The 17,674-nt window shown below is 33.7% G+C and overlaps 1 protein-coding gene across 1 annotated transcript in view; it reads left to right on the top strand.

Annotated features, from left to right (window-relative positions):
* ZNF236 (zinc finger protein 236) overlaps window positions 1-17,674 on the top strand; it is an 80,466-nt gene that overhangs the window by 10,418 nt on the left and 52,374 nt on the right. Inside the window, exons 2-7 of the mRNA XM_030446023.1 lie at window positions 1,556-1,698; window positions 2,935-3,099; window positions 7,137-7,315; window positions 10,822-10,946; window positions 14,241-14,413; window positions 16,845-16,991. Coding sequence (XP_030301883.1) covers window positions 1,556-1,698; window positions 2,935-3,099; window positions 7,137-7,315; window positions 10,822-10,946; window positions 14,241-14,413; window positions 16,845-16,991 — 932 coding nt within the window. The remainder of the gene's footprint in view (window positions 1-1,555; window positions 1,699-2,934; window positions 3,100-7,136; window positions 7,316-10,821; window positions 10,947-14,240; window positions 14,414-16,844; window positions 16,992-17,674) is intronic.

Below are 17,674 nucleotides of genomic sequence, written 5' to 3'. Positions count from 1 at the left end.
GTGATACAAAGTATTTCTCTCTAACGGAAAGGTGTATTACCAAACTTTGCAAAAGTTATTGAGTGACTTTGTCCAGAATGGGAAGTGTAAGTCCCCAGAGCATTGTTTTTAGTTGTGATTTCTCCCACAAAATATCATGTGGAGAAATGTTTCCTAGGTCTTCCTCAACTACAGGCTCTTTACGTTTGTTTATGAAAATCTTATCAGGAAAAAAAAAGGTAGTGTGGATGTAAGAGAATGATTTTATTTTATTTTTTTTAAGTAGTCTGTTAAATGAGACAGGACTTTGATTCAGATGCTGTACTGAGCAAAAATACTGTATGAATCATAATCTTCGGTATCCTCTGAGGAAATGTAAACAGGATGCTGTAAACTTCTAGCTGTGTTACTTCCTGTGTCTAACTCTTGAGAACATGGTGAGAAGTCCTCACTTTCTTAAAGGTAAAAATTGGGCCTTGCATGTCTGGATAATTAAACAAATATTCCAATATTCCTTTTCCTTTTTTTTTTTTTTTTTTTTTTTTTTTCCCCATCCTGTAGAATTCTATGGTTAATGTACTTTTTTGAGTTGTTGCAGTATTTGAAACTGCATTCTATGCTTTTTTTTTTCTCTTCATCTGCAGCATGAATCAATTTTAATTTTGTTAATACTGTTTTGGGTGATATTACATGTTTTAACCTTTCCTGCTAATTGCTTTTCTTAAAATTTTTCTTAAAGATTACTTCCTTAGTAATACGGTATCTTCTCAAGTGAAAAATGTATTTAATTTACTTGGATTAATAGTTTCCTTGTATCTTAATTATCTTTATTATTATTACTTTATCTATTTGAGCAGGAGGATATAGAGATGCGCAACTTGTGCGTCGGAAGTTGTATGACTGTAGGAATTCAAAATGAGAAATCTTTATGGGCTTAGGCTGTGTCTGTTTAAAAAAAATACCTTTTTTTCCATTGAATTTATGTGCACTCAGTTTGACTTGCAGTTTATTGCATATCAATTGTTTGAAATGTTGATGTTGGCTTTACAACTTTAAAGGTAACTAACAAAGACTGTACATTGTCAGAAAGAGAAGATGCTGAAATTTTTCTGAAAAAGAAAAGAGAGGAGTGTAGGACAGCAGAAAATCTGTGTAGTGAGAACTGCTGACTGTGCTGTGTTAAAAAGCTTTTTTTAGAAACAGGCAGTGTAATGTTATGAAAGTAACCCCTGTCAGTATCTCAGTCCTACTAGTGTATTTAGTAGCATTTTATTTTGTTGCAAACTTGATGGGTGTTTATTAAACAGAGAGAATTTATTTCAAATTACTAGGAAAAGGTAATTATTTATCTCTTTAGTGACTGGCAGTTAGAGGGATGGATGCACTCTGTTGATCTGTGTCAGTGGAAGCAGTAATGTTTATGGCCAAGTTCTTCAAGATCATGTGAAGTTAGAATCTAGTATAAGGCAAAATTTACAGGAGTTTGAATAGTTTCTATTTGAAAGAACTCTGGTTTTTAGAACAGTAAGTAAACGGAATGTGACTTCATACAAATGTTTCCATGCTTGTTTTGCAGATGATGTTCTGACACCAAATAGAGAGAAGGCTAATTTTCCCTGCCAAGTCCCTAACTCCCGAAAGTGTGAGATCTGTTTGCTGTCTTTTTTAAAAGAGACCCAGTTCCAGCGCCACATGAGGGATCATGAGCAAAATGACAAGGTATGATATTTAGTAGATTTTTAATAGATATCACCTTAGAAAATGACAGTGTATAGTGATATGTTCATATGCTGACAAGTAAATCTAACACAAGACATCACTTTAAAGTTTTTTTAATTGCATCGCTAATCATTACTACTTGGGAACCTCAGAATTTAATGAGGTTTCTCTTTCATGTTTTCTCATATTTTTTGATGCCATTTACCATTTTAAAATTTTCTTTGATTTATAAAATATTCAGGGAAATGAGGAAATATATGATTTTTGTTTAGTTTAATTTGCAAACTGATTCCACACATAAGCAATAAAAAGAAAGTAATGCATATATCTATTAACTGGATATATATTATATATTTGTCTCATAGCTGTTTTCAATAATGTCAGACAACCTAATCTAGTTGTGTAGTTATAAGTTAGCCGATGATTGTGACCACTTTAGCAGCTTAAAAATCAAATTAGTGAAAAAATTAGAAAAATTGAGTTATGTGATTAAGACTGGACAAGTCTGAATTTCTGTTCCTCTCTATTTCACAAAGCTAAAACTATGTGTGATGGGTACATAGTTTTATTACTGTTTGAAGTAGCTGTAGATACAGATCAGTTTTTACAAAAATAATAGGATGTTCAGATGAAATTGAGTATATACAAAAAGATACTTAGACAAGTTTCAGTCTTGTAAAGTTGATATATAAAAAATGGAAGTGAATATTGTTAAAACCATTTTGTTGCACACTTAAGCAAGAGTGTTTATATCTAGTAGTGAAGGTGCTCTTAAGGAATGAAAACTGGTGGTGCAGATTAACAACTGAAGAGCAGTCAGTCCTAGCATAAATTAAGCTCTTTGCTGGTTTGATTATGGAATTTGTTTAAGGAGAACTCACAATCTCAGGTAAAGTAGGAAAATTTATTTCCATCTCTTGCTCATTCCTTGCTTCTGCTAACTTGACTCTCCTCAGACAGTGTCAGTTTGGAGTCTCTGCTTTCTTTTAATTCTTCTGCCAATCTTCCTTTATATGGTCCTGAAATGCTGTTATTACCATTTTCAGTAGTGAGGTATGCAGAAATGAAAATAATTCAGACTAGTATTATGAAAGGTCATTATCATATGTAGGTAACTTAAACTGCTCGTTTTTATTTTGAGCATTTTGGTTTCTGAGGTTATGTGTGTCACCTAGGGTATATGTAGCTTGTGGGAAGATTAAATTTTGTCTTTATTTTTGTGATTTAAACAAACAGCCTCACCGATGTGACCAGTGTCCAATGTCATTTAATGTTGAATTCAACTTGACACTTCATAAATGTACTCACAATGGTGAAGATCCTACGTGTCCTGTGTGCAACAAGAAATTCTCCAGGGTAGCCAGTCTGAAAGCTCATATAATGCTACATGAGAAAGAAGAGGTAATTCATTAAATCTCATAATTTGAATTTTGAAAAGACATGTCATAATGGTTGTACTTAATCTTATAATTATATACCCCAGAATGGAGAATTGAGTAAATGGTCTCATTCAGAAGAATGAAGTGAGGAGTCTGTTTTACTAATGGTGACAGAAATTAGTAAACTGGATATAAACAAGTGTTCTCATCCTGTCTTTACTAATGAAGAGAATCTGTGTGTGTTTGATAGATGTTGTATCATACATGTGAACATTACCTGACTGACTTTATATACATTGATAAGCCCAAATGTAGTAGTTAGGGTAATCATTTTTCAGTGGCAGATGTCATGGTGAAACACTCTCACTATCTATTTCTTGCATCATGAAATTGTTTTCTATCTAGAAATCCCACTACTTGTATGAATGGTTATTTCTCTTGAGAAGACTTCTTGTTCCTTCTCCTCTGAGAATTTAATTTTCCATTTTTTTAAGGCATTGGCTAAATTCTTATCTGTCAGTCAGTACATAGTCTTATTTTGCACACTTCATAGTTATTACTGCATTACTACCCTTGCCAGACTTGATATTAGTGCCCAAAATACCAAATTTTCAATCATGCAATTGTCTCATGTGTGAAGGTTTTTATAAAATTGCAGTTTGCATTGGAGAATTGGAGCTGAGTCAAGAATGTACTTTTATCACCAGAGCTCTGTTCATAACAGTTGTTTCTCCATACCAACTGCTGCCAGCTTACAGCAGCTTTGACCAGGAGGTTTGAGATTATAGTCCTGCTCACATTTTTCCCTAAACCAGGCAGAGAATGCCATCTGTAGAGAATGTATTTCTTCTTCAATCTTGTTATCAGTTAATTTTTTATAATCTACACAACCAAGTTAAAATGAGAATACTTGAGTACAATTTTGTTGCATGTTAATGTATCTATGATACATAGCTTAACTGGTGTTTATTCAGGGAACTTGATTTATGATTGCTAAAAATGTCAGAATAAGGAAACTGAGCATCAAGAAAGATTCCTGAGAGATTTTAGTATTAATTTCTATCAAAAAGTGATTTTCCATACACTTCAACAGCTATGATATTGATACTTGGTGCAGATGTCAGAAGAATAGGTTGTTTGATGCCTTTCAATTTAAAATTGAATTTGCAGCTTGAAAATGAAATTTATGAGTATGAACACCTTTCAATTGCTAATGAATATATTATTAAAATACCCTGTAATCCTGGATAAGATGAAGGTAACAGTTCACTCACAGAGAGTTTCAGGAAAGGCTTTCCCGGTTGTTACGCATAGAGCCTGTAGGAGAGCTGGAATTTGAACTTGAAGCAGAGGGTCTGCACGATGGCACTAGCTTTCATTCAGGAGTTTTTCATAATATACAGGGTAAGAAGCTAAGTTGTCAGTGGAGTGCATTCTCACTTCTGTTTGCTTTTCTTACTTTTGCTGTTAAAAGGGTTGAAAATCTGAAAACAGCAAAAAATAAGTACTCACTTCGGGGACATACACAGAATTTGAGATTGCTGCACGAAGCTGAATTTTGGGTAACTGCTGCATCTACATCTACAGATGGTTTCAGAGAAACTTGTGTGGTTAGCTTCTTGAGCTCTCCAGTTATGTTTGGGAGGGTGTATGTGTCTGTTGAAACATAGATTTTCATGACTGGTTGCTCCTGTGAGAAGATGCAGAAGGAATATTTGGGGCTTTTGAAATCAAGCTTACATGAGACTAACTTTTCTCCTCACTTTCTTTGGTGATCTATATATGAAAAAAAAGTGTAATAAAAAAAACCAAACCACAACAAACATGAAACCCCTGCTTTTCAGGTAGCTCTCTCTTAAGAGGTGATAAAGAACATACCTTGTGTAAATAGGTAGCATCTTGTAGAGGGTTCATGTGTCCACTGAGGAAATGGATGATATATCCACTGCCACTTTTTGACCTGGTGAAAGAGGAATGCTAAATAAAATGTTGAAAAAGATTAATTTATTGCATGTGATCTGCTAAGGTATCTTTCACCATGGGCATGAGGGTTTTTTGGGCTTTAGGAAGATGTTACTAAGTTTAAAAAGTTAAACATGGTATTCTGTGGACACAAGGTGAAATTTTTGTGGTTTGTTTTGGGGTTTTTTGGGGTTTTTTTGTTGTTTTTTTAAGAATGTTCACTGATAACTAAAGATAGTTAATGCAGTCAGATTAGATAAACAAAGCTTTAGAAAATTATTTTTTAGTTTGGGAATACATCTAGCAATATATGAAGAGCCCCTTATGTCCAGTATTAGAAGGTGAGTTTACCCAGTTAACAGTATGCAACTTGTTCTGTGTGTGCTGCTGGACTTTTTGTTTGCTTGGGGGGCAAAAAAAATCCATCTGGTACTGCCTATTCCACAGAGAGGCTATTGGACTTGATGTATTGCTGGTTGTTTTGTACAGTTTTTCTTTTTTGCTATGACTTTGCCTTCCTTCAGCAAATTCTGCAGTAATTAATAAAAACACATGAATTTCAGTGTCTCAGATACTTCTTGGACTACTCTTTTTACAACTTGATATCATAGAAATGTGTCTGAAAAGTGTCTGAGGAGTGATTGCCTAACTCCCAGTTTTGGGGTCCATGACCTTGGTATATTATGCATTGTAAGCTTCAGATAATTTTTCCCAACTTGTATGAAACGATTGTCATAAACAAAATTTGTTGTGTAGTAATTCAACAAGAAGTAGTCTTACTCAGATTTGAATGTAGATCCTGGAAAAAAATTAAGATTTAGCATTCCACACTGTACCTTGAGTCCCATTATAGTGATCTTTAGGTTAAGCTAAACAAGTCACTTCACCTCAGAATTTTAAGGGTTTCTGTGGAAATGTCATCTGGCAAAATTGCATATTGCAGGGGTTTTATTTTTTGGTTTTTTTAACTTTTTCAATAAGTTTACTGTCAATAATTTAAAAAATTATACTGCTTAGATGTATTCAGCTTGATTAAATGATTCTGGACAATATCTTTATTTAAATGAATGTTGGTTTCTGTTTTTTGTTTTTTTCTCTCGATCATTCAAGGAGGAAAATAAAGGGAGTAGGATAAAATGTTTCCCTGTGCAGTGATAATCACAATTACTGCAAAATGATCCGAGAAAAACTGGAGTTCTGCACAGCAGTAAGGAACATGTAACAGATGTATTGCCAGAGACAGTGAATATTTTTAGACATTTAATCCTAATTCTGCTTAGATGTTGTAAAATAAAGGTACACTGAATACTAAAACTAATGGTTTTGAAAAGCAATAGGAAATAAAATAAATGACGAGTTTATAGTTCTCATTGAAATTATATTTGACTTTGATTCTTTCTATGAATTTCAGAGCAATGGCAATGCTTTTGCAGTAAAAATTACAAGTATAATTTCCATTCTAAATGGCATGGTATGCCAATATAAATGGAAAGAGACTTGTTTAAAACAGTAAAATTAAGAGATTGAAGGAATACCTGTCAAAAACATTGCATCCATATTTATTTTTTATGTCTTCTCTGTGAAAATAACTTGAAATAATAACTTCTGATTATACTGAGGTGGGATTACTGTGAATAAATAAATTACCATCTATATAATTGTAACCAGTAGAAGTGCAAAATCCCTAAATCTACAGCTAAGAGCGTTTTGATTAGGAAGTATTATTTTTTACAAATGTGTATATAGACCATAGTGTAATGGCTTATGAGTAAGTTCATGAATGTACCAAGGAAATAAGGAGCAGTGGTAAGGATGTTACATAACTGATTGGTTCTGCTACCGTATATAAACTTTTTCAGAATTCAGTTTCAGTGGAGTTTCTTAAAATATAAATATTACCATTAGCTTGCAGTTATTATTGCTCATGATTTGTGTTATGGGGCTCATAAACTTTTTTCAGTTGTATATTTCTGTTGCTGCTAGCTTCCAGCTGCCAGTGTCCATAGAAGGATATATTCAACTCCTTGAGCAAAGTTTGTGCATGTGTACTGCTGTTTGGGAATCTTTTGAAAAATCAGTCTCTATTCTCTCTTTCAGAATCTTATCTGTTCAGAGTGTGGAGATGAATTTACTTTACAGAGTCAGCTGTCCATACACATGGAAGAACATCGTCAGGAATTGGCAGGCAGTAGGGTCCACAGCTGCAAGTCTTGCAAAAAGGAATTTGAAACTTCATCACAACTAAAGGAACATATGAAAACTCACTATAAAACAAGGTGACAATCACAGAATTGTAACAAAATGAGCAGATGTTACTGTTATGGTGATAGTTGGGAAAAGGAGTAGCATTTTCAGTCAGCAAAGTACCTTGATCTATGCAGATTATTTATTTCCTTTGGAATGCTGTTATGAAATGTTTTTTTTTTTAAAGAAAAACAAACTTTGCTGTAGTGGGTGCTTATTTTTGGAGACCTTTTATTTGCCCTGTGTATTCACATTTAAGCATCCATACTAAGCATAGTTCTGTCTGTGAACTATTTGTAAAGTCAGGTTGTTTGGATACAAAGTGATTTTTGGTGTGTTGATTTATGATTTTAAAGGCTAATGGCAGTACAGTGAAAAAAATTTATATTAACTTTACAGAGCATTTCCTGTAACTGAAGTCCTAATAGTTACCTTCTGCAAAGAGTTAAGTTGTTACTTGAGGTTTAATTGCATTTTGCAAGTGGTTGTCTTCACAACCTGAAATGAGTTTCTTGTAAATCTGACAAAGCACAAAATAAAGGGAAAAAAGAGGCCTAATAACTGCCGTTCTTATTTGTAGTGAATATTTATTCTTTCCTTCAGCTCTCTAATTTAGCTATACGTTTAGGAAGGTAAAAATTACTTCTAAGTCAGAAGAAGGAAAGAACAAAATTCTGCTGGTTTAGTTTATACATTAAGAAATCCTAAAGTTTTGACAGCTGATATATCTTTTAATCTTTACACTGTTTCCATAAAAAATAGAAATATTCAGTATTTCCATTGTTTTTTACTAGTAGATGATACAGATTGTAAGATCTTAATTACTGTGTTCCAGAAGGTTTTAAAAAACTTGTAGATTTCTGTTTGCAAACTGAAAATTGAGGGTTTGAAGTATACAGCTCTATTTGTATTGAATTCTATGAACATATACTGTTACACACAAAAATAATTCTTGTTGTTCAAGTTAGGGTGAATAAATAAAGAATATAGGAGTGAATATGTCATGGAATAGTTGGTGGGAGAACCTGTGGGAGGACCCCAGACTGAAGCATGGGAGGATAGGAGGACTCCTCCCTCTGAGGAGGAAGGAGCAACAGGGCAGGAAGGAGATAGAGAAAATGGGAACTGAAGTTGAGCCCAGGAAAGGGGAGGTGAAAGCAAGGTGTTTTAAGCTTTTGCTTTATTTCTCATGTCCTTCTCTGATTTGATTGGTAATAAACCAATTTCCCCAAGTTAAATTTCTTCTGCTCTTGATAATTGGTTAGTGATCCCTCCCAGTCCTTGTCTTGACCCAGAGGTCTTTTGATACATTTTCTCTCTGCTGTCCAGCTGAGGAGGGGGATTTGATTCAGCAGGTGTGGTAGGCACATGTTTATTTTCCTAAACATAGATTGATTTTGGGTTTCAGAGCTTCCTTATGCGAGACTGACCTTGTTTATCAGAAGCATGTTATGTTGCTGCTGTCCATAACAGTGCTTTACTAAGGAGTAATGGTTTTAAATGGAAGGAGGGTTGATTTAGGTTAGATATTAGGAAAAAATGAGGGTAATAAGACCGGAATAGGTTGTCTAGAGAGGTTGTTGATACCCCATCATGATGCCCCCACCTGTTGAGGCCAGGTTGAATGAAGCCTTTTGCAGCCTGGTCTAGTGGGAGGTGTCCTTGCCCAGGCAGGGAGGTTGAATCTTGATCTTTAAGGTCCCTTCCAACCCAAACCATTCGATGATTCATGCATGTGAGCCAGGTTAATGAATTGCATAAGTGATCCTGCTCCTCGTCATCACAAAGCTAATGTAGCTTAGACTTTGTGTTTCAGTAAAAATTATCTTGAAAGATGTGGATATTTGTTTTGGTTTTTTTTTAAGTTGACATTTTCTTGTATTGTTGAATATGGAAAGACGAATTGATGAATTATGAAAAGTTAGTGTTTGATCTAACTTGTTTGACTGTATACATTCTATTTAAAGTTCAAAGGCACACATCAGTTTGATTCCTGCTTTTCAGTTTAAAATAATTTGCAGATATTTTTTAGGTTTTAAAATTAGGAAGAGCTTTTTTCCCTTACATTTTTTGAATAGACTGGTTGTGCTTTCCCTTCCCCAAAAGGTGCTTGTTCTGTCTCTGAACTGTTTGAATGGAAAGCTATTATGAAGTTAGAATTTAAAATTTGGAATCTACCTTTTACTAAAAATAAAATTGTCATCATAGCTCTAAATGATTAAATCCTTCAGAAGGTGATCTGATCTTTAAAGGTTGTCCCTGCAATTGCTTCCAAATTACATATAGTGCTGCAGCTATAGTTGAAACAGATGATGTTGCTCATCAAAGAATGTATTCTGACAGTCAGGCTGGCCTAGATCTGTCCTGAGATAGGAAGAAGGGGTTGTAATATTTTTACTGTTCTTTTTCCTTTTTATTCTTCTGTCAACTTTACTCTGGATACTTAGTGAATTTTAGTAGACACAGTTTACTTGTAAACCAAAATCAATTACCCATGCTCTGTGCTCCCTCTGCAAGAGTGTAAAAAGAGTTTAAAAATGGATGTAATGTTTATTTGAAGTACCTGGCAGGGAAAAGGTGCTTTTCTTTAAATATACATTGAATATCTCTGTTCTGGGAGTATATGCAGCATTTGAGCAGAAGTTTAATGATTGCCTGTGTTACAGAACAGGCTGCCACTTCCCTGCTATTTGTTACATTGCTACACCAGCTTGTTTTTCAAGTTGGTGGTGAAGTTTGCACATGTACCCCACATTAGCTAATTCTTTCAGTTGTTCAGTAAAACACCAGGTATCTAAATTTGTGTAGTATCAGTTAGCTCCAAGCAATACTGGATTACTGTATAAGTGTAGATAATCAGGCACTGTGAAAAATGTGGAGTGTTCCAGATACCAAAATAGTTTGCCTCCTAGTCTCTACTTGTTTAGCTGTGTTGGGGTGGTCTGTAAGGTCTAGGATTTTGGTTTTCCTTCTTTGCAGCATAAAATCAGATGTTACTTCTCCACATTGCTGTTGATGTTTTTCAGCAGTTATTGAAATAATTAGCTTGATTTATAGATGGTACTATGTCTCTGTGGAGATTGTGGTTTGTGTTTGAGGGGAGTGGTGAATATTTGGGCTGTTGAATTCTTGTCCTTGTTAACTTCAATAACAGCATTGGTACTCTAGTTCATGAGATCTTGATATTCTAGTTAAGAATGCGAGTCTTGCTACATTCAGGCAAAAGAAATGGAGTTACACAGAATTGAAAATTCCCATTAAAATAGAAGTTATGAAATCATTGTATATTTTTGGAAAAAAAATTTCCGTGAAAATGTCCCTAGAGAGCCTTTAAAATGTGTCAGTTTTATTACAGAAATGACTAAAATTCTTGGTTCTTGTACCTACTTAGTATCATAAAAGACTTTGGTTTTAACTGTTGCAGTTGTTACTATATTTTGTCATCAAATTTACACTGTATGGGGTAAAATAAGCCTCCTCACAATGATGTTTAATAATATTAATGTTATTTATTTATTTATTCATTCTTAAATGGCAGGGCATCAAGTACCAGATCTTACAACAGAAACATTGACAGAAGTGGGTTTACCTATTCCTGTCCTCACTGTGGAAAGTCTTTCCAGAAACCGAGTCAGTTAACACGACATGTTAGAATACACACAGGTAGGACTGTGGAAGTAATTGTTTCAGTTTGCATTTTTTTTACAAAATTCAGTTAACCCATGAAATTTTCCCCACTGTTAGTACTTGAAATATTTGGCTCATTAGCTGCTGTTACTTGTTTTTTAAAACAACTGTTAAGCAATTCCTTTGCTTGGGAAACTTACATGCTTTTAAAATTTCCAGATGTATATCATTAGAAACAGTTTAAGAAAAAAATAAGTACGTTACAGGTCTAATTTGTCTCAGTATATCAATTTTGGTACTTAAAGTTTCAATTCAAAATTAGAATCCCTAGATAAGGTCCAAACAGCTACTCTAGATAAAGTCTTAAATACTCTGGAGAACAATTTCTAAAATTTACAGTCCCCAAAAGAGTAGAAGTACATGTGAATGAATAATACTTCTAACATAAGTGGGTTTGCTTTTGTTTTTAGAGTGATTTATTTGAAGTTACTGCCATAAATTTTCTGTACTTACTGTAACTGCCATTTTCAGGATGTCCAGAGTGACCTTCGAGGTGATAAGTCATGACTGTAATTTTGATACTTGGAAAAGTATAGGTGACTGTTCAGATTTGCAGAATAAATAGAAAGTATTTTTTGCTGAATTACTCTAATAAATATGGGTATATCTAACCCTTAAGCAACTGAAAGAACTGAAAAATGCCAAGCATAAAGTAATTCAAAACTTTCTGAAGTGTACAAAGAGCTATAAGAAAAGTTCTTAGGTTTTTAACCAGTTATACATAGAATGATAATCTTTGGCTTTAAACAAAATCTTCATTGGAGGTGCTCCAGTGTATGTATGTACTTTGCATCTTGTGAATAAATTAATGTTTGCCTAGTTTTTAGGGGATTCAAGAAGTCAGTTATCTTAGGTGTGCCATGTTGTTTGCACCAGCAGTCTGTTCAGACAGTGATGTGATGAGCTGCCATTTACAAGAATGACTTAGTTTAACAAGGGAGAAATAAAAATTCCATTGCGTGAATAGGAATCTTTTGTAAGTTTTATAGATCTAGTTATTGAACAGGATCACAAGAGGTCACCCTTGTACCTGCTTTAAAAGTTGCCTTAAAGTGATATCCAAAAAAGTAGTTGAAAATTACTGTACTTATTTTAGAATCTTGTCTCTACTGGAGACATTATTTTAGTTTATTCTAAAGTTGAAGAAACTTATTCAAAGTTGAAGAAAAAAGATCACAGTTGAGGACACTTTCCTTAAACCTTCAAAAAGGTTAAACCTTCAAAAAAAGTTAGAGTTAAACTTTATAGTTACTTTAAAGAATAAAAATACATTTGTTTTTTGGGAAACCAGAGGCAGAAAATGCAGTCCCAATCTGCTCATGATGGTGGGTCGTTATAAGTTCCACATAGCTAGCAAATACTTACTTAATTTGTGATGTATGTTATTACTCTAAATCCGCAGACAGCCTGTCTGGCATCCAATTGCTTGAGGTACTGTATAATATGTAAGAAAGAAGAACTCTGCGTTAAAGAATTTAGTATACTTAAATCTTTAACTGTCTAAAGAGCATGTCTGTGCTACATGTACAGCATTATGTTAGTGTCTTTATTGCTGTGCTTCTTTTATTCATAGCTATTAATTTCAAGCACTTAGCACAATATGGGATTGCAATTCCCATATTAACAACTAAGTAATGAACTTCCCATTCCTCCTCCCAAATCTGTATTTTGTTGTTATACTCCAGAAATACAAAAATTCCAGTTTTCCACACTAAATTGAAATTGTTTTTATAATGAAATTTACTTAAAGAGGCAAACTTATCCTGAAGCAATACTTCCATGCAACCACCAGCAGCTATTAGTGGAAGCTAAGCATTTTGCTTATGAAAGCCAAATCAATGTTCTGATTTTTAATCAATATTAAAAAAACATACATTTAAAACTTGCAGACCTTAAAGTATCTTCAAAACCCATAAGCAGCAGAACAAAAAATACACATTCTTTCAGAGCTATATGCTCCTGTGTGAATTATATGCATGTAATCTATTTCAGAAAATAGCTATTTTTATTTCAGGCAATTTGAATTTAATTAAGAATTAATTATTTCAAACTAGCTGTAATTGCAGATATATGATCAGAAGTTGCATAAAAACATTTTAGTGTACACTGCTTTAGTGCTTTAGTGTTCAGAATATTTAGCACATGCTAGTACTCACTGATGTAGCAGACAGCTTGGTTATAATGCTTTTGCTATAGAAATGCAGGAAGGCAAAGTGTGAAATGTTTTTAAGGTCCTGGAGTTACCACAGCTGTGGTAACTGTTTACTAAAAGAAAACTAAGAGAACTTACTAAAAGAAAAAACAATATTGAGTTAAGGGTAGAAATTTTCTGTAGTCAGTTAAGACACCTGGTTATAAGAAATTGAACTTTGTTTTTGTATCTGTGTGTTTAAAATAGGTAGCTTTGTAAGATCTTAATTGAGTCCATTATGTTTTGTTTCTGGAGAGTTTTTCACAATTAATCTGTTCGTGTACAAATAACTAAGTATGCACATCACAGAGAGCCCTGAAATCAGAAAATAATGACTGAGCATTCCTATATCACTATTGTCGAGATTTTCTTTAATATTTTGTTGTAATATAAACATTCAAGGTTTTAAAATTATTTTTCAGCAATACAGTACCTCGCATAGTAAAAACATTTTATTGCACATGTTTATTAGTTGGTTGTAAAGAATGGCTATTCATATTATCTTAAAATTCGAGAGCAGAAACCAAAGACCAACTTTTGCAGTGTTTGCAGCAGAAGTTTGCAGAAAATTAAGATTTTACACTAAAGAAGAGGTCAGATTTCTGATTGCTCGTTATTTATTACAGTCCATTCCCTCCTGTGCTCCCCTCTTTATGTCTGTACAGGTATACACATTTCGTAGAATTTTGTGTAAATGAGTGTTTTGGTTTTCTTTTCCCGTTTTTCTTTTCCTCCAGTGGTTTTGCGTAGCAGCTGTTGAGATCTTGCAAACCACAAGTTAAGGGAACCTGTTCCAAGTAATTTTGTCATACAGGTTTAATTTATTTTACCCTTTTTAACCAATAATCATCAGCTAGGCCAGAAAACATTTTCATCGGAGTAGATGCTGAGATTATTGATCAAGGTAGACAATTAAAATTGTCAGAATACCTACTGACGTTTATTTCTGTGTTTATGTGTGTAAATACAGATATGTATTCACAGGATTTAATTTAGCTGATACAGTTTTTCATTTCAGATACAAGAAACTGCTAACGTTGGTTTAAAGCCCCTCACCCTGCAGTCCTCCTTCCTTTCAGGTGAAAGACCTTTTAAATGCAGTGAATGTGGAAAAGCATTTAACCAGAAGGGGGCATTGCAGACCCATATGATCAAGCACACTGGCGAAAAACCCCACGCTTGTGCCTTTTGTCCTGCAGCCTTTTCACAGAAAGGCAATCTTCAGTCACACATACAGAGAGTACATTCAGAGGTAAATACAATTATTCATAAAGTGGTTGGTGCTAATATACTGCTTGTTTCATTTTCAGCATGTGACTTGTCCTCGTTGCTATTCCTGTGCTCTCTTGTGCTTTCTGCAGTCACTACGGATTTACCGCTGTGGTACAGCTTGTAGTTTTTGGTTTTACCTGCTAATTCAGCTTTCCTAAAATAGCTTAACGTCAATAAACGTATATAATTAGCAAAGCCTTAATTCACCATTGTATTTTCAGGACATTGATGGATTAATAAATTATTACTGGGTTTAGGTGGATAAAAATGTATCTGTGTCAGTCGTGTGAGAACGAGGGCTAGCATCAGATGAAAGTAAACCAAAAGCAGCAAAGCAGAAAATGGTGAAAAATTTAAAGGCCAAATAGCAACCCACTAACTCTTATCATAGAGCATACTTGGCAATTTATCTTTGAAGTATGTATCTTACAGCCTTTTCAGAGGTTTTTCAGTTACAGTGAGAAGAAAATTACAATATAAGATAAACAATTTTGGTTCAGACCTCTTTATGCTGATTTTTTTTTCTTTGTGACAGACAGTTTTTTAAATTCAGAAGGTACTGCTGTGGTAATGCAATATAATCTTCTGAGCAACCTTGGCTATGCAACTTTATTCTAGTAATTTCCTTGCTGACTTAAGTGATTTGTGGTGGGAAATACCTATAGAAAGAGACCTAGTTGTGATTTGGAAGGTGTAATGTGATAAAGGCAGCTTCTTTTTTCCTTGTTTTCCCATGCATACAGAATATCATCTCTGCTCTCATTCTTTCCTCCAGTTCTGTCTGAGATTTTTTTCTCGTTTTCTATTTTTGTGTTACAACAATATCTCTTTATTTTTTGGATTTTTTTTTTACTAAGGTCTTTTTATTGTACTAGAGGTTTTTACTTTTAGGATATGGTACTTTTTTACATTTCATATGACTGTATGGTTAGTCTTCCTCACCATTTTCATCTTTCTACAGGATAGCTTTTGCTACCAAAAAAAAAAAAAGTAAGCATTAATTTCATCATTCACATTGTTGTTTTTTTCTCTTTTCCAATATGGCAAGATTGGCGGGCATAAAGCCAAAAATATTTTTCACTTTTTGGTCTTTTACTTTTCTGTAAGACAAAAAAAACGTGTAATTTGTATACTTATATATATGTATATATATACACTTATGCTTACGTATACTTATATACTTAAATATGTATATGCATATATATGTTATATATATATATACTTACAGAATACTGCCTCTTGATCATGGCTTTTGCTATGTTCTGTGATGCTGAGTGTGTGTTTTAGTTATTCCCTTGCATGATTTGTTGCTTTTTTTTTTTTCTTGCTGTCACAGTCTTTACTTGAAGACTGCATGCAGAGCCCTGTGCTTCATTCTATCCTGAGGCGGTGACAAAATGTTACAGGCAATAATGAAACATATTCATTTTCACTTTGTAGATCACTGCTCAATTGAATGAATGCTTTATCAGTTGATGATTTTTTTTCTGAAGGTCTTGTTACCTGTTTAAGCTAATGTAAGAAAATACAAAATTCCATACTATATTACAAGCAGTGCAGTGGCTTTCTTCTGAAGACTTTGTTGTTTCCCACATAGTGGAAATACTGCACTGGAACTCACTGGTATGTGATAGACTAAGGAGGAGGGAGAGGTGAGGATGGTGGGTATCTGCAAATTCGTTTGCTTTAGTTAACGCAACCCCTTAGCCTGAAAGTTCCACAGAAATTGCTGCTTATCATTTTCTCATTCTTTATTTTCAAATATAGGTCAAACTATACATTAAACTTCTTTGTTCTTGACTGTGTTGGTTCTTTAGTGGATTTTGTGGGGTGGTGTGTTCTTTTTAAGCAGTACCTGTGGCCCAGTCTATCTTACGTTCATTCTACTTTGACCCAAAAAAAGGTGGGGTTTTTTTAATGGAAATTTATAAAAGATACGTTTTAAAAGTAAACAGAAAAGAGCCAAAATTTGAAGAAAATTTATCTGTTTGGTTGTTTTTTGTTTTTTGTTTTTCTAATTTCCAAACTTCCGTTTATGTATGACGTTACATCTTCAGGCACACCCTAATAGATAAAGTTGCATTTTGGTTGTGCTGCTAAGTGTGTAATGGTAGGAAATTGTAAGGAGGGAGAAGTCTGAGGCCTCACTTGCCAGATGACATTTGTTTTGCTCTCTTGTGCTTCCTAACACTGAGAAGTAGCAACAGGATATGACAGTCAAGCACGTAATTACAGTTGGTTTGATGTGTAAGAGATACCAGGCTGATTCCATATATCAGTAACTTGGAAATAGAAACCATTTTATTTCTCATAAACCCCAGAGTTAAATGTTACATGGATAAATAATGGAAAACTTAAAATTTGATAGATTTAGGGAAAATGCACTCTTCTGTTTGTTTGTTTTACTGAAGGTGAAGAATGGCCCTACATACAACTGTACAGAATGTAGCTGTGTCTTCAAAAGCTTGGGCAGTTTAAATACACATATCAGCAAGATGCACATGGGTGGTCCACAGAATTCTGCAAGCTCTTCAACAGATGTATCTAATGTCACAACGGTAAGCTTTGCTATTATGAAAATGCATTTATTAGTTTAAATAAATCTTATTAGTTTAAATCTATATCATGATTCTGGTAAGTCTTCAAATAGGTTAGAACTAAAAGACCTCTAGCTGTTTTCTGTATATTTAAATTTCTAAATTCCCATTGATAAACAGTGGCAGAATGTAAATTGGTCATGTATACGCAAAAAAGGATTTACAGTTTGAAGGTTTAGATGAAAATACAAAGTTTTATTCTAAAATTAAGTAAAATATGATTCTGGTGCTTGCAGATTGTGTTGTGGAGGAATGCTTTCATCCCCAGATAACAAAAATAATTGTCAAGTTTTGGAGGAACAAGAAAATCTAGAAATATTCAAATTATATATTAGTTTTAACTTATTTTCAGAAACTGTTTATATAATTCTTGCTGATATAAAGATATAGTGCATTATTCTGAGTAATTCTTGTAACTTTTTTTAAATATTAGATTTTTTTTTGACGGATCATAAAGAAAAAATCTTAGATTTAGTTGAAGCATTGAATATTGTTACTTTTTTTGGTTTTTGATTCAAGAAGCTACATTTCAGAAAATTCTTCTGGTTTCATAAGAGCCAGTGGATGTTTAATGCATCATAGTGTTTTTTATTCTTTTTGACTAGAACAAACTCTTCCACCTTTATGCCATGGTTTCACATAAT

This window comes from Calypte anna, chromosome 2, assembly GCF_003957555.1.
Source record: "Calypte anna isolate BGI_N300 chromosome 2, bCalAnn1_v1.p, whole genome shotgun sequence".
Lineage (NCBI taxonomy): Eukaryota > Metazoa > Chordata > Aves > Apodiformes > Trochilidae > Calypte > Calypte anna.
This window is presented reverse-complemented; position numbering and strand designations above follow the sequence as displayed.